Here is an 18,935-nt window from a genome sequence, read left to right as displayed (position 1 = left end):
GGTGCACAACACACTGATTAGACATCTATATACCTTTTGAAGTGATCACCTTGATAAGTCTAGTACACATCTGACATGCAGTTATTAAAATATTACTGACTATATCCAAAATATAAGATTTTATATACCAAGCATATGAATATTTTTCTTTCATAGAGCTGTATAGAAAGAGCCTTTGATATCATCTAGTTCATACTCCTTACTTTATATATGAACAAACTGAATCCTCTAAAGGTTAAGCCCTAGGGCTTAGAACCAGTTATCCAATTCTAACCCAGTATTTTTCCAGCACTCTGCTGACTTTCCCAATAAAAACAATAAGGAAAAATAATTTTTCCTGGGCAATAATATTCATACATGCTCAGTTAAATAATTGTATCTAAAACTAGGTCATGGAAGAAAAATCACTAATGATTTCCACTGTAAGCTCAAGCTTTCAGCATCTAGTTTTTATCATTCACTCCACTGGGCACAAAGGACTTTGAAAATAAACTGAATGCCTCTCCCTTAACAAATAAAAAGTGATAACTTTTCTAAACAGCATATCAATTTACTTGACTTTCAATTTCAAAAAAAGTCAATAAATATTTAATATTTGTGAGAGTAGATACTGAAGATACAAAGGTGAATATTTAGTTAAAAGGTAGAGTCAACAAGAAAATAAATTATCATAATGATATGCCAAGTACCAAGATTGAACACTGTAATAAATATGTTTTAGTTACACCAAAATTTCAAATTTAAAATACTAGTATATACTAAACTTGAAAAATATTTAAATATATTACATATTCCTTTTCTTATCTAATTACCTTTATTTTTTTTACAAATATCAAATAGGATTTTCTTTAATAAAGTAACTCATTCCTTCCTCTATTGATCACTGTAAATTTCATATACTCCTGTTCTTTAATACACTATCATTGAGGTAACCAAAAATGGAAATAAAGCTAAATCTGCACAAAATATGTAGTCCTCAAACTTCCCCAATATGTGCTTTAAATAAAATGGTAACAGTATTAACTTACATTATTTTGAGATTTCCAGCAAAAATCAGATTCACGTGTGTATATATGCACACTTTTTATTTGTTAACAAATAAAAAGTGCAATTTACCATACATGGTATGATTCTATTATTATTTTAAAAAGCTAAGTAACATATGCATATGTATGTCTGGGACTAGAGAAAAGTACATATAAAAATAGGTATTAAAATATGAATAGTAGATTGATGACAAGATATATTCATTTATATATATATATGTTTTTGACCTATTACAATGAACATCTATTACTTTATAATTTTTTTAAGTATATAATGATATTTTTTAAATTAAGAGGATGTGAGCAGATAAAGGACAAAATTTTCTCACAGCTCACTGTGAGTATATTAGAATTGGGATATTGTTTTTAGCAATCTGAAGTTACTTACATACTTGGAACAGTCAATGTTTTTTTTCTCCCTATCTCTATAATAATAATGACACACTTGTAGGAAATTGTATGCTTCTAAATTTTCACACACTGTTTAAACACCCTATGAATAGGAGACAATGGAAGTGAAACAGAGAGGTTGTGTGTATTGCCAGAAGTCACACAGTAAAATCACGTTCTCCTGACTCGTGCTGTGCTCTTCCTAAAATAAACAGTATGTGTATGTTAAAATTAAATACAGATGCTATGATTCTGGGGCAAATAGTAATGAGTGTGGCCAAAGATACCGTTGTGGCAAAGGCATTTTCCATCTTAACTCCTAATACTTTGACTGGAGAAATAGAAAGAAACCCTGTTACGTCTGCTGCTAGTTCTCTCTCTGCAGTTACAGACATTAGATTCTGAGAAAGCCATGAATAACTACCATGTGTCTGTGGGATTCCCTGCAATGAAGCATAACCTACAGCGTCCTGAGCAATAATACAAAAAATATATAAGAATACATTATTCAATTACTCTGGTAGTTTCAAAAAGGTTTGTCCTTCAGACTTCTAAGTAATAGAGAATGGGGGTTATTTAATACATTTAGAATATTTAGTTTCACTTTATAAAGCTTTAATAAGCACATGTGCATAACAGTCAGAAACTTTATCTAAAATAAACATAAATTTGAAGCTACTAGTAGTATCATGAAAATTACGTCATACCTTGTTATTTGTTTGTTTTTTTTAAAGCTAACTGGTTATATCATTTGCTTCTAAGATCACTATGTCTTAAAAATGCAACAGACAGACTTTTCTTTGGAAGAGAGGGAATGGAGGGATATAGAAAAGGAGCCCACATTCAGGCTGTTTGGATAACTGGATAATTATTAATGATTCATTGCAGAAGCAATTTTTAATAAATTTATAACTGATCAAAAAGTGTCAGAAATGTATCACTGAGTTTCTAACTGGAATGTGAGCCAGCCCCCAGACTTAAGACCTGCAAATGGCCCAAGAAATCATGACAGCAATATGACATTAACATTTAATCCACATTAAAGGTATTTTAATTTGCACATATTCGTAGGACACACTTGTTTGTTAAAAGAAAAGAGAGAAAGATATATGAAACCAAGCTTCCAGAAAGAAGAAAAACTTCATGCTGTTTTATCTAAGGATCACAGTTTGAGGAAAGTGTCTGTTTTAATATGCACATTTACCCTAAACCTCAAATATATATTGGCTTAGGTGAGAAAAATAAATTAAAATGTTGGGAGGAGATGGATCTGTTATGTTGAAGTCAAATAGTATATGAGGTAATGAACATTTTTCTTCAGTGTTTTATAAATATATAGAGTATATGAATAACATCAGTGCATTCTGAAATAATTATATCCTCAAACTCATTTGGACAAATGTCAAAAACATTTTTTTCTGAACATAGTGGAGAGATAGTAAAATAAAACAAGGCATTTAAAAATGCAACAGATGAAAGATGGATGGCTTTAGAATAGGTTTGTAACCTCTCTTTGCATTTTATATAGTTCATGTTGTATGTTAACCGAATCCAGAAAAGTATGACAATAATACATTAACTGTGTTTATGCTCATGTTAAATAAAATGATTAGTCTGTAAACTGGAATATAGCACTTTTATTTGTAAGTTCTATGCAAAATAACCTAAAACAAAGAGGAAAGGGCTTTTATTAAAACTCGTAGTGTTATTGATGAGTATGTAATAGCAATGGGCCTGCCTACATTTCTGGCAAGCAGCAACTATATTCTACTAACCACTGATGGGCTAAACAAGCTATTAATGACAGTTGCTTTTCGACACTTAAAATGGTTAGACTGTGTTGCCTGACCACAAGGACAAGTAGGTCATCACTCTCAAATGTTATACAATATAAGAAACATAAATGAGACCTCTGTGGGGAGAAAAAACCCACAGGTACGGCTCCAGAGTTCTTTTGCTATTCGACTATTAATAGAAAGCAAATCCCATTTAAAGTTGTAAACACTTATAATTCTTTTCACTAAAAGACTTATTGTCAATTATTTAACTTTACACCTAAAGCTGAGCACAGTATTAGTCTTGGAACTCAGTTTCACCCCATAAATATACAACTTAACATCTAGAAACAAAATGAAGAAAAAAATGTCCTTTTGTTACTCTTACAGATTAAGATGATGGACTTTTTGCTCCTGTGTAAATCTATGGAGTGTCCATCTCTTTGGGTTTATAAACATCCAATCAAACATTCACAGGTTGCGGAATCATACTCAACCTGCACATGGGAGAAACATCTAGATTTTTATCAGAAGCAAAAGGCACTCTTCATTGGACACACGTCTTTCAAGGCAATGCCTTTCAATGTACTTTTCTTCCTGATGGTGGCTGGACCAGCAGCATTAGCCTTGCTTAGGAGCTTGCTAAATGCGGAATCTCAAGGCTCACCACAGACCCAAAGAATCAGAACCTGCGTTTAAACAATAACCCCAGGCAACTCATATACACATTAAAGACAGTGAAGCACTGAATTAGATCGCAATGCCCCATACCCATCCCACCTCCAATTATTTGACTTTCAGAAAAGAGAATGAGAGAGGATTTGGAGACATCAGACTGATCAGGATAATTCCCATCATTCCCCACCAAAGGGAGCATGCATGGCCACACCAGTCCCTTCAGGCCAGAAACAACCCGCAGAACTATTCTGACCTAAAAAAGTGACAATTTTTCATATAGTTCAATCTGGTATATTCTAATCGCAATCCCTCTCCCAAGAGGAAATGATATAGCATTATATTTATAGTTTGCCAATACAATTAAAGTAAAAGTTGTAATTAAATACCAAGGTTCTATCTCCCGTACATTTTCATAATTGTAAAAATAAAAATGCATGTTAATATCACCAAACTTCTTTGACTGTACTAAAAAATCTAGAGTAAACATAATCCTCATTCAGGAGTTCAATAAGGGCTTCTACTCCCTGCATCATCCAGAATTTTAAAACATAAGATGGGGACTTGAGTGCAGCTTCGGGGAGGAAGGTCTTGCAGCTTTGAGAGACTGCAGGGATCATTCAGCCCTTTATTGCCTGCATTCTTTCCCAGAATTGATTCTGCCTGAGATTCTGGATCTAAGGTAATCGAATTTGTTATCAGCTTTATTAGAATAAAATCGCCTCTCCTCCTACATGAAAAACAAAAACAATAAACAAACATAAGATGGTAGAAAAATATGGAGTCAGCTCCCTTTGACATAACAGAGAAGAACTTACAGTCTCTTTTCTATACTTTTAGAGCATCATCAGTAAAAAAAATTCAGGAGCAACATTGCCACTTAATAACCATCTACTTCTACTCCTTCGACTAGTTTGTGTTAACAGACATATATAGTGGGGTCCTACCTAAAGGTCTTAAATTTGTATATGATTCTTCAGCAAATAAAAAGCATTACTTCCTTAAGTTCATTATAAAATCTAAGCACAACATTATAAGTAGTGTTTTCACTTGTTTTCTCTAAGTCTTTAAATAAATATGGGCACTGAGCTCTTTAAGATGTTTGATTTGCTGGTGATTCCTACAGGATTCCCACAGCAGGACTCCTTAGGACTTCAGGTCTGTTCAACATTGATTTCCACTTTTTTCCATTAGGAAATTTCTCTTTTGAGGTAAAACTTTCCACAGACCCTTCCCCAACTCTGATAGCAGTTGTAATTTTAATACATAACTGGAAACACAAAGAAAAATCATCCCCCAGAATAACAAAGTACTACAACACTAAAATGCCAAAATAGTGAACATAAGTCTCAGATTTCTGTTTAGTACAGCACCAGCTAAAGGGAAGAAACTTGGGACCAGAAATGGCAGCCTCAGGAAGCATTGCTTCTGGGAGAAAATCAGATAAATAGAATACATGGCAATGATAAGAAAGAAGAAAGAAGGAATAAACGGCTAAAGAGGAATAGACATGCCAGCCCTTATCCATTAAAGAAACTGCACTTCACTGTACTGCAGAAGAGGACGCCCTTGAGCTAGGAATCCTGTCTACAAAATGTCTAGGAATTAAGGGAGGGAGAGGGGAAGGGAAAGAAAGAGGAAAAGGAAGAGGGAAAGAGAAGGGAGGGAAAGAAAGCCAAAAAATCAAACCACCCCCATATAAAGCCACTATAAGTAAACAGAAAATACAAACCAAAACATTTCAATAGATAAAAATTCATCCTCCCAAACCAATCACAAAGGACAAGACTCATTTGGAAAAACAACAACAACAAACCCTAAAACTGGATATTCAAAAAGTAAAAACAAATGGAAGAAAAATATTGCAGAAACAAAGAATTGAAAAGCATCTCATGCCTTCTGCCAGCATCTATTAAAGTGTGGCAGGCATGAAAGTAGGCTACAATCTCATATCCTTAATAAAGAAAACACAGCAAAATACAGAAAGAAAATAGTAAATATAATGATATAGTAATTATGGAATGAGCTCCAGGATATAATGTTACATGAAAAAAAGCAAAATACAAAAATGTTTATGCAATATGTGACTTTTAATAAGAGGAAACAGGAATACATACCAGCATGTAAGCTTAATTTTATAAAAAGAAGCACAAGAGAGATAAACTGGAAGTCCATAAAACTGACTACTTACAAGGAAGAGAACAAGCTAGAATGGAAGGGAGTGACACCTCTCTGAGAACATCATTATATATAATATTTTGCCTTTTAGAAGCATGTCAACATTCGATACTCAAAAATATAATCATATCAAAAAAGGGGGCAAAGGCACCTAAAATTGAATGCAAAAAGAAACAAATGAATGCAACTATATTTCAAATGAAGAACCTAACTATACTCAAGTGGCGAAGAACTCAAATCCTGAACTTTTTTAGTAGGCTTATTTTTCACAAGGTAAGGTTGTTGCAATTTTGATACTACATTTTACATTTACATTTTACATTTTACATATGTGTGTATGTATGTATGTATATAAAATGTGACTAAGCAAATGGGTAAATGTATTGGTGTTGTTAGGAGTCAGGGTTCTCACTTTGAATAAAGGGAAATACAAATATGAAATAGGAGAGGACAAGAAAGAATTCTGTGCTTTGGACTTAAATTGGAGGTATAATTATGACTCATAATTTCTTTAAAATATCTAATTAACCTATCTACCTATTTATCTAAGACTGAAATGTCATAGAAGTGATGAAATCTCAGAGACAAAGAGCACATCACATACCTAGACCTTGACTTCTAAATACTATTTTCTTCTAAAATGAAATGTTATGGTAATTTGAAGAAATGGCTGATTCCAGGATTAGGACAGGGAAGGTATAAGAAGAACCTGGAACATACAGTTATACCATAATGTCAGGACACACTTAAAAAAGAAAAAAAGGTGGAGTATGTCAAAAGGACCCAGAAGCCGTCTTGGAAGGATATTCTTTAAACAAGTCTGGGAAAACTTGAGCATCAAAATAAATAAGGAAAGTAATAATAACTTATTTAATAAAACAAAAATCCATGAGTCCTTGCTCAAAATAAATAAACAGATAAATAAGAAAGAAGGGTAGGCTCTTCCTTACAGTAGAATGCTGGCTGCTAAATATGGGGTGACTGAAAGAGTTAGAAAATCTCCATTTTGCAATTATCAAGCGAGAAGCATCAGTGGATGGCGGGGCACCAACCTTCACAGGCTCTGTCTAGAACTTTAAACAAACATAGGCTTTATGGGTAGTAGACATGTTTGTGAAAAGAAAAATAAAATGGTACTGGGCAGTATGTTATAAAAATTTAAGCTAAGAATAACATGCTAGACACTTCCCCTGAAAAAGCTGGCAACATAGAAAGAAAGGAATGATAGAACAAAAGCGAATCAAGGGCTTGAAGTATTATGACAAATAAATGAAATCAGGCCTTGAGGAGGTTCCAGGGGAACATAGACCACCTATGCCACTCTTTCCTCTCTACATCCACACCTGCTTTCTCTTTTCTAGTGTTACACATAACTATACACCAAGAAGAGGCCATAAACAGAGTACAAAGTGTCGCTACGTATGTGTCCTTTTGGCAAGTGTAACATGCTGCGCATGTCATTTTCCTCAACTTATTTAAATTTATATTGGCTTTACCCTCTCTTAGAACTATTTGTTTTACTTATCCATGCTCTCTCATTCCTAAAATGCATTATCTTTGAAATACATTTGTTGTATATGTATGATCCAGATGAAATATGATTTATGTTCAAGAACATAAAAGTATAATTAACAAACAACTATTCCTGATTTTAATTAGTAGCTATGTTTCATCAAAGATTTTTTAATATTTAGTAGAACTCTTTTTTCAGATGAAATCTTATTTTAAAAATTTAAAAATATACAAAATAACTAAAAGTGGAACTATGCTGGTCAAAGTGGGCAGTGGAAGTCTGAAGTGCCACCTGCTTTGGGGAGCCTTCCTGGCGGCCCAAGGCATAGTCAGAAACTACTGCTACGTAAGATTATGAACAGAGAATAAATGATAAAACAGTCACTGGAAATGAGTTCATACTAGTAAGTTTAAAAAATATTAAATTTAAACTAAAAAGAAAATCCAACTAGTATTTACAGAGGAACATGAACCAAATAGATATGAAGTCTTTCTAATTCATAATAACTTATAAGAGAAGTATAAAAAACAGCTCATTTCAGCTCTCTGGTAGGTGTTCTTCCTTATTATAAACCCCCAATTGATACTGAAACTGGATGTCTTAGATTAACATTTTTATTCTGATATACATATGTCCTAAATATATGTGCCATTATGAAGTGATAAATATAGATTCAGGAATTAATTTTTAATAATAAGAACAAAATGTTATTTATTTACTTCTTATCTGGACAAATATATAGTTCAAATTTTCTAACAAGGTTATTATATCTTGCTTTTTAATAATTATCAACAATTTTTAGAATCTTTTTTTTTTAAGTCTAGGTTTCCTCAGTTTCCTTTTGAAAGGAAAACCAAAAATCCCTTAAAATTCTAAAAGTAATTTAAGTCAAAATGAAGATGCCTCTTGCTACTGTTTGCTTTTGTGGGAGAACAAAAGCACATTAATAGTTAACAAAGCTACAATATGATATACGTACGAATGAGATCTCGCATTTAAAAAGTACTTGGATTGTATTTACAAAAGAATCTCTCATTAATTATTCAACATTTAGATTTGACCAGAAACCAGAGCATGACTTTATAATGCTCTGTTTAAATGAACTATTTAATGTTGTAATGAACACTCAATGTGGTAAGGTAATGAATTTTGGGCCTGTTACAATACAATAGTTTTTTCCAATTTTTTGATCAATGGACAGATTTTAATAAGTCAGTCTGAATTTCACTGATGCTCTAAAAATGTTTACTTAAACCTGAAATTTTGCATCTCAATTATTTTATATTCTAAACTGAATATAGTTTAAACCAATGCATTATTCATAATGCAAAGACATTAGGAAAAACAAAGCCGTGCATTTCTTTCAAAGCCGTTAAATTGCTAAAACACACCATATTTATGCATGCAATATTTGATTGTGTTTTTCTTAAAACACAAGCTTGTTTTTGTCAGATCAAGATATGCCAAAAATTCTACATCAAACATTTTTGTTTATAATTAAAGCAATCATCAATCCAAGGATTGTCATCCATTTTATTTCATCTCTACATCAAAAAAAAAAAAAAAGTAATTTAAAAAAATTTAAATTCCCTTGAAATGATAAGATAAATGAAAATGTAAGTGCCTTCACATAATAACAGTAAGCTGACCCTTTGGGAAATGGTTGACTTTCTCAATACGAGGTATTCAAAGCTCATTCAAAAGTGTTCATTTAGAATGCAGATATCAAAGATGATGCAAATGTTCAAGAGAAAATTAGAACTTACCAGATGTTCTAATCCAGCTTTGATGTTTCCAGATTCCCTAAAATAGAAGAATAAAAGTTTTAAATAGTTGCTAAACCCTTGTCTGCTATAATTTGTTTACCTAAAAACTGTTTTATAAACCCTTAGAATGTTTTCATATATCTTTACTAATGCTCATATAACAATGTTTTTAAGGACAAAACAATTTCCATCAAATGGGAAGAGATCATTTATTTATGTATCTAATAGTATTATCACTTAATTGGTATTCCACTGATAGAATGTTTCAGATTTCTCAAAGTCAGTTCACATATGTTTACTTCATATTAGCTTTTTAATTAGTTTATATTTTTCCAACATTTATTATGAAAATATTCAAACATACAAATTCTATCTACCATCTAGGTTCTATAACTGACATTTTAGTATATTAGCTTTATCAAATACCTAGCCATCAATGGTCATATTTTTATATAAAGAATATGCACATAAAGAATATGTTTGTGAGTTCATAGCTAAATAACTAAATTTTAACAAATTTTCCCTGACATTAATTTTAATAACTTAGGGCACAGTACAAATCAGGACCAAAGACTGTTGTAATATTAAAATATATATATCTCTCACCAAAGAAAACACAAATATCAAGTATCACTATATAATAGGTATTTAATTTCTTGCTCTTCACTGTAAGCAGAACGTTGCTGATAGACTAAAAATAATAACTATGCAAGGAGCAAATATAAATACACATTTGGTGAAATGAGACAAATATTTGGATTTTTTAAATCCTGATTTCATTCTATACTAATTTACTAGTGACAAATGGACTTTAACTTTTATTACTCTGACCAAGTAGTGTTTAAAATTTCATCATAAATACCAAGCTTTATTTAACATAGAAATTATACTTCTACTACATTACAGAAAATAATTATGGAAAGCCAACAACCAACGACAGTATTGCATTCATGATATTTAATCTTTTCCCCATACCTCTTTCTGTCTCTGAAGGGGTCCCAAATTTATTTCTTTTCCCTCAATTTCTGTCTTCAATAGTCTTTGCCAAAAATATGCTTATCTGTTTTCTTTGTCTTGCTACACTATCTTTCCAAATTTCCCTATTTTTTTTCTCCCTTAAAATTCGCTGCTCAAACTAAACTCATGGCTTCCAACCTTTGCTCTTACTGCCCAGTCTGGCATACTGGGAATAAATTCCAACGTCTAATGATTAGCAAAGCACTCATCTTTAGCCATTCTCTTCTCTACTTACTGCTTCTGGCAATCTTAGCAATACTATGTATTCAACATTTAAAAATTTAAGGATTTCTGAAACTTGTTCTCTAGATGCAGTCCTAATGACAAATGATAAAAATAAACTGTAACAAGAGAAGGCTAATAGCCACATAAATAATTATTTTTAACTTTATTATTACAGAATTAATTCATTTATTGGAGCTGGAAGTCAAATGGATCACAAGAACATTCTCATATGGGCATTTGCGAATATAAAATCTAAACAAAAAGAATAATGTATATAGTGAATCACCTGACAGTGAAGTGTGTGTGTGTGTGTGTGTGTGTGTGTGTGTGTTTGTACTACAATGAAATTAAGTCTATCATTGATTCCTAGTTCTCAATCACTGATATGAGCTCTTTGTCCTTCTAAAGATATTTTATTTGTGTGTGTATGTGTGTATTTTTCTTGTTTGTTTGTTTGTTTGTTAAATACAAACAGAAGCATACCACACACAGTGTTTTGTACCTTCACTCGGTAATCTACCTTGGGAGTTTGGGCTATATATTACAAAGCCACTTCATTTTCCCCCATTGCTACACTGTCACATAATGGTTCTTATTAGAAAATGATAATGCAATATAAAAGAACAAAAATGTTCAGATTCAAAATAAAAGTCCATATAATTTATTATCTGAAATTACTGGGGCTAGACATGCTTCATTAGAGTATTTTAGATTTTAGAAAGGTACCAAGTTATATGCACTGTATGTCATATGACACTGACAGCAGGGCCTGAAGCAGCATCTCACCATCATGCCCACTAAGAAATTTGAAAGAAACATATGGATGTCAAACAAAGTGGGATGGACAAGAGCTATAAGGGCATTTTGGAATCAAAGATAAGAAACTGTTCTTTAAAACGAAAGGAAGAAGAAAAGGTTGGCCAGCTACTGCTTTGCTTTATTTCCAAGTGATTCTTTAAATTAAATGATATTTAAGAAATATGCCTTTAGAACAATTTGTCTGAAAGAAAGCTAGGCATAATTCCTGATACACACCCTTTCCTTCACTACCAAATGTAAAGGAACGTACTCAACCACAAGGTCTTGGCTCTCCAATATCCTTAATTCATTTAGATTTAACCACTTTTTTCTATCTTCACAGCTATTATCTTACTTTAGGCCTTTTCTTTTCTCTCCCACTAATCTAGGACATTACTGGCCTCATCTTTTTTCTCCCAGGTTACTATAAAGCCTTTAAATGGGTAACAATGGCTCCTGCCTTACTTCATGTCAATTCATTCTCCATAATACAGCAAGGTCTTTCTAAAATGTAAGCTTAACCATGTCAATTCCCTTCTTAAAATCCATAATAACCTACTATACTTCCTTCTGTTATTTTTCCAAAGCTACATCACATGGAACGTGACAGGAACAGCAATAACAAACTACTAACTTGGGTTCACAAACTTACTTGCTCTACCAGAAATGCTCCTTTTCTCCCAGCTTATAACCCTCCTCAACTATCTTAAACAAACAAACAACCCTTCAGTACTCAGTCTAAACTATACCTTCACTGAGGAAACCCCCTTCCTCACAAATGAAGTAGTGAACTCTTCCCATGTGTTCCCATTACAGAATTTATTACACTTTATTATAAATACCTATTTACTTGCCCACTGACATTGCTAAAATGTAAACTTCTCAAAGATATGGACTGCATCTTTAAAATTTTTATAATCCAGCACCCAATATAGTGCTTGAATCAAAGTATGAATTCAATTAATAAGGCTCTGACATCTAACCATCAGGACAGTGGTGGAGAGTCAGTGGCAACCAGCTCAGGTCTCAGAGTGGTCCTACCTGGCCCCACTCCATACTGCACAAAGAACAAAGCAATTGCAACAGTGAGTGGTTGTTTGGAATAGTAGTATTAGGAGCTATGTGTATGTGTTTGGTGGGTGGTTGTTTTGCTTTGTTTCATTTTGTGTTGTTTTTGATGAAGTAGGAAGACATGATGGAAAAAGTGGCTGACTAAGGCCAAAGTAGAACACTAGAGGCTTTGTACTCCAGTTTTTAAATTAATCTGGAGGAGCACCAGCCAGAGCCTAGACTTTTACCCCTCTCCTTAGATTAAAATTACTAGCCAAGACAGCTAAATACTGCAGGAAGTAAAAGAGAAGTTCACAAGAAAAATTTTAAGACCTCTGAAGTATGTAAGCACAGGATTGGAAAAAACAACAAACAGTGCAACTTCATCCACAGAAAACAGAATAGACTGAGCAAGAATATAATATAAGCATAATAACATCTTCAAAGAGAAGATTTTTTGAAATTAAATATAAAAAAACAGTTATAAAAAAATCGATATGAGATAGCGGGTATTAAAAATACAATCGTTTGAAATAAAGAACTCAGAGAATGAACTGAAAGCACAATAGCTACAGACAGAGAATGAATTAGTAAGCTGGAACGCTGGGTAGAAGAACTCTCCTGGAAGGCACAGGAAAGCGGTGAAAAAACAGAACCAACAAGGGATAAAATGAGGAGCAGGAGTAGAAGTGAGACTGTCTATGTAACGGGAATTCTAGAAGGAAGGCAAAGACAAAATAGAAATATTTGAAGAAATAATGGCAAAAATTTCCCAGATATAGAAATATTCAAATCTTACATTGAAAGTGCACAGAGCAGTGAACAGGTTAAGGAAAAATCCACAGCAAAACATAATATAAGGATAATTAAGACTATTATAGATCAAGATAAAAGTCTAAAAGCTTCCAGAAAAAAAATGCATACCCCTTTACAGAGGAAGAATAACACTGACATCAGACTTCTCAGAACTAATGCTGGATAATAAAGTATTAACTTCCAAGATAAAGTGTTAAAAGGACCGTGAACCTAGAATTTATACACAACTAATAAATTTATTTAAATGGAAAGAAAAAGAAATTTTAGCATACGAAGTCTCAGGAAATTCACCACACAAAAACATTATTTGAAAGAATTTCTGGGGAATATAACGCAGTAAGAAGAGAAATAAATTCAGGAAGAAGTGACAAGATGAAGCAAGTAAAGCCTGGCATGGAACATAGTAAATACTGTAATCTAAGCAATCAATGACAGTAAAGAAAACTAAAGAAAATTCACCCATAACAATCTGAAATTAAAATGCCAGAGAAAATGCTCAGATTGGGGAAGAAACAAATTCCAGCAATGTGTCATTTATGAGACACATAAAACAAAAAAGTTCAAAAAGGTTTCCAAAAAGAGATAGTAAAAGATGTAACAAGGCAAACAGAAAGAGAAAGCCGGGGTGGTAATTTTGATGACAAAGTATATTTAAGCCACTTCTACCCTCACCCCACAAAAAAAATATACATATATATATATGCATATATATGTGTGTGTGTGTATATATATGAAGATGAACTTTCTATTCTAATGAAAGATATGATAGACTAAGAAATTTTGATTTACATCTAGGTTTGCATATTTATAAAGCTTAATATGTATCATTGGGACATCAAATTTTCAACAAATTCTCCATGAAAGTCAGTTTTCTTTAATTCTATTCTGGGTAGAAAGGCAAGAAAGAGTGGTCATCTTGAAACAATATAGATAAAGCATCAGAGTACAGAAACACTACACAGGACAGCATGATGTATAATCCTGGTTGTAGAAGCAGAATACCTACACTCAGATTTAAGTCTACTACAAAATAGTTGCATGAACTTGGGTAATAATCCAACTTCTCTAAAGCTCAGATTTTTTACCTATGATATAAAGATTTGTTAACACTTGCTTTACTTAATATATAAGGTTGTGGTGAAAAAATAAGCAAGACAATGCATGTGAAGGTACTCTATAAATTGCAATGTGCTATAGAAATATGTCATAATGATATTTAAATATAAAAGTCTTAAAAGTGGTTCCAAAGTCTTAATGAATTTTTGAAAAAAGAGAGGCAAGATCCAAGACGCTGAGAGAAGGATCTTGCAACAAATGGTCCTCTTTAAAGGCCTGTCCTCTTTAGAGGTCTGTCTCTTGGGTAGTCCCTGTCATGACTTCATCAATATTTGTGCAACTCCTGTTGCCCTGTGCTGAAAGCAGACTTAATTCAATTATAGGTCTCAAAACTGATAAAATGGTCCTGAAGTGGAAAATGGGAAGAGATTATTGGCAAATGAATAAAGATTTGTATCGAACTAACACACAGGAGTACAGCAGGTCTTTTTTTAATCATTCCCTGTCTTAAATCTTCTGGGAACCATGAGTTTCCCTTCCCCTCATGCAGCACATCGATTTCTGAATTAGACTGCAATATTAAATAATTAATATACTTGCCATGATTGATGTTTTGCATTAGTTGAATATTAGGTTATCAATCAAAATCCACTTGGTTTAATGTAATAATATTGAAAAAGTGTCACGGGCTGTTCATCCAATTTGTAGTTGAGGCAGCACAGATAGTAATGTTGGCATAACACAAGGCTATAAAGCAGGAAATGTGGTAGCTAAACATGTATGAGGCAGACATTTTGAAACTAACTGGGACAAGGCTGAGGCTGTCCTAAATAAACCTTGTGGCACCTGTCAGTTTCAATGTTAGGACTCCTTCCAGCAGGAAGACACTATGCAATCATATCATGATTGGCAAGAAAAAAATGAAAATCAAAATACTAATTTACTTTTGTGGCAAACAGATTTCATTATTTTGCCAAAAGAAGCATGCTGTAAATTTATAAATTGTTGCTATTGTAGTATTTTCCCCATAAGAAAATACTAAATGAAGATTTTTTTAGATCTAATCTTACTAGGAAGGGATCCACTTTTTTAAAAAATATAACAATATTATAGCAAGATGATCATTCAGGTTTTAAAATGGTCTAAGGGAACCAGGCCAAGAAGCCACTATTAATAACGGCATTTATATTGAAAAAACCCTTTACTCTCAATATTTTGCATCTATACTTGTCAAAATATTAGCTTAGAAAAAAAATGTTTTGATAACTTGCTTCACCCAGTAAAAGTATATAATTTTTCTCATCAGTTCCTATTATATCAATCCAAAATCTAGTATGGATTTACTTATAAAAGAAATATTTTAACACAAGTTAAATAAACAAAAGACATCCAAAAGAAAAGTGACTGTTCTGAGTAGTGAGCAGTCAAGGTTTTTAAAAGCCTGAGTTATAAATTTAAAAAAATATTGACATCTCCCTCTCAATAATTGATAAATTTTTAGACTTATAAGGTCTTTTCAGTTCAGTTGAAAATATAAACCAAAACCATTTCATAGAGCCAGCCATAAATCCAGTGAATGTTAAGTTATAAAGTACTCAGAACCATAATGTAAGCAACTAACTGATATAGCATTAAAGTATCACCGACCAAATCTTTAAGAAATAAAAGATTAAATATATGTATAATCAGTAATGTATATGTATTACCCCATATAAAATATGCACACACGTGGTATTTAAGAAAAACAGCAACTTCTATAAAAGTAAAAAATTTTATAGGTTTTTTTTTGTCATGAACTAATCATATTATTCAGTTTTAAAAGATTACTATGCTGTAGTTTTCTACAGCTGTAGAGATAAGATTACAGCTAATTTGTATTTTCTCTTTTGTAAAGCAAAAATCTACATGAGTTGGGTATTTTTTACATAATAGCTAGCAGTCAAGGTTTTTAAAAGCCTGAGTTATAAATTTAAAAAAATATTGACATCTCCCTCTCAATAACTGATAAATTTTTAGACATATAAGATCTTTTCTGTTAAGTATAAAATGTTATTAATGCAAAATTTTGGTAAAATATAAATCTAAGAAAAACCTGGGTTCAAATTCCAATTCTATTACTTACTAAATAACTCTGTCAAGTTATATATCTTCCGTAATTTTTCCACTCTTAAATTCAAGTCAAAGATTACCAAGATAATCAGCACACACATATATAGGACACTCAATAAATACTGATTCAATATGACAGACTAATAATAATGGACCAAATGACTGTATTCCACTTTCAAATTCAAGAAATATCTTCATAGACGTTAGCTTTTTAACCACCTTAAAATCTGTTTTGACTATAATACCCATAAATGAATTTCAGTATACTTTTCAAATAACAAGTACATATAAAGGGCTTTGCCCAATGGCTAGCATCCAATAAAAATAACCATGTATATCCTGAAATAAGCACCTTCTCATATTCTGATCTCTGACAGAATGTACAAATAATAAAGTATGTTGAAAAAAGAAGAAGAAAATAATACCTCAATTACCTGTTTTTTTTTTTTTTAATTTTAACCCCAAAAAGAAAAATACAGAATATTAGCACTAAGTTCCTAAAAGATATTCCTGGAATTCTCAATTTCAACGTATCAGGTTTGGTTTGATACTCGGCATTTTTCTCCTGATTAGAGACTACCTTGAAAATTAGTGGCTCTAAATGTATATTCTTATGTTACCACAGTAAAGAATGACAGTTTTCAGATGTCTGCATTTTACAAGTAGTTTTTGATCTATTTACAACAAATTTTACTCTAGAATTTTAAAGTCATTTGCATAGACAGGTGTACCATGATTATTGAATTTTACATGTACTATTTATTTTCTTTTAATATTCTTTTGTTATTTTTACAAATATTAGTGAGAATCTGCTATCAGGACAAGTTATTAAACATATTAAATAGCTAAGGTCGTGAGACACACTGAGCTTATTCCATAGGGAGGCTGAAGACTTAAGTTGGTATGTACCAGGTAAGCCATTTACAGTCATTCAGGTAAGCAGGTTCTAGAGTTCACATAAAGGATCTATGAAGGAAACAAAAGAGATTTCAATATTTTTGAAGTTGTGCTCTAGATAACAGTCTCAGATGAAGAAACACTAAGAGAATTCATCATCGGTAGACCTGATCTAAAAGAACACAATGGAAATTATACCAGAAAGTGATTTGGAACATCAAAAATGAAGAGCAACAGAAATATATTTATTGAGCACCCTTTGTACCTGGCTCCATGATAAATTTGGAGTGGATAATAAAAACAATAATTAGAAAACAAACAAATATGATCAAAAAGTACAAGTATTAAGATTGGTATCTATGCCTTAGATGTTTAAAAAGTGTCATCAAACCAAGACTAATGCATGAAATAATTAATGTTCAGGCAGGGAAAATGTATGTTGACATGCTACTTATCGGCTATTTCCCACACGCAGGACTAACATTCCTAATCAATGACTATCCCCTTTCCCATTAACGCCAGCTGCAGCTCAAGAGTCTTAACTCTGTGCTCTAAGGAGTCACTGCTAGTCATCTGGAGTTAGCAGGTGAGATGCAACCCATTCACCACCAATCCCTTCAATCCATGGTCTTGACCTAGTTCAAGAGAAGTTCAGAAGAGGAAATTGCCATATGTGTCAGAGTGGTTGAGAAATATTTCAAAGAAAAGAGTAATTTCAGCTGCATCCTGAAGGATTGATTACATTTCAGTAGAGTGAGTAGGTAGAAAAGAAGAGGCAGGAAGAGTGAACTAAAAGGTCCCACATGACCTGACAGAGGTCAAGTAAGGAGAGTAGCCCGCACAGAATAGATGCATTAAAAGGTCATATTACATTTAGTCTTTAATTTTAAATAATTTTTATTATGTAAGGTATCAGGGCCATCATGTACAACTGTGCATGTTGTTCATCATGGAAAGAAAAAAAAAAAGAAAAAAGAAAAGAAAATCTATTAGGGCAGTGGAAGATAAAAGCTATATGCCCAACTAAGCAGCGCATCCTGGTGTGGAACTACATCCACAAGGACATCTTTTCCTAGTATTCGCAAAGGTGCTGGCTGTATGGACTAGCAGTGACCCTGCAAAAAATAAATGCATATCGTAGAAAATTTCAAAATTACATCTGGTTCTAATGAAGAAGAAAATAAAAATCACCTGAAATTCTACCAGCCAAAGGTAATTCCTCAACATGTTTTAGTTTTTTCCTCCAATCTTATGCACACACAGAAATACACTTATTTTTTCTTATAAAAATGGGATTGCTGTTGATTTCTGTCATGTAGCCTAAACTTTTTCACTATTTAAACAGTTTCTCAGGTGTCAATAAATAAATATATTTACCTATAATGTTTTTACTGTTTACATACTATTCTGCTCAAAGATGTACACTTAGTTAACATATCCATTATTGTTGGACATTTGGATTGTTTCTTATACTAAATGAATCCAGAGTATAAAAAAAAGAATAATTGATCACTGATTTAAGAATCATTGACAAATGTTATTTAATAAGATTTATAAAGTTTATTTCACTTGAAAGATTGAGGTTAAACAATTTTAAAAGGAGAAATAAACCAATATATTTCAT

At 32.3% G+C, this 18,935-nt stretch overlaps 1 protein-coding gene across 2 annotated transcripts in view; it reads right to left on the bottom strand.

The window, feature by feature from the left end:
* RSRC1 (arginine and serine rich coiled-coil 1) overlaps positions 1 to 18,935 on the bottom strand; it is a 349,184-nt gene that overhangs the window by 178,308 nt on the left and 151,941 nt on the right. For both annotated transcript variants that reach the window (XM_016148824.2, XM_036219171.1), the window contains exon 5: positions 9,344 to 9,380. In XM_016148824.2, the coding sequence (XP_016004310.1) occupies positions 9,344 to 9,380 (37 nt within the window). The remainder of the gene's footprint in view (positions 1 to 9,343; positions 9,381 to 18,935) is intronic.

Source organism: Rousettus aegyptiacus, unplaced genomic scaffold (assembly GCF_014176215.1).
Source record: "Rousettus aegyptiacus isolate mRouAeg1 unplaced genomic scaffold, mRouAeg1.p scaffold_m13_p_4, whole genome shotgun sequence".
In the NCBI taxonomy this organism is placed as follows: domain Eukaryota; kingdom Metazoa; phylum Chordata; class Mammalia; order Chiroptera; family Pteropodidae; genus Rousettus; species Rousettus aegyptiacus.
Note: the sequence above shows the minus strand (reverse complement) of the source record. Positions and strands in the feature narration are given on the sequence as shown.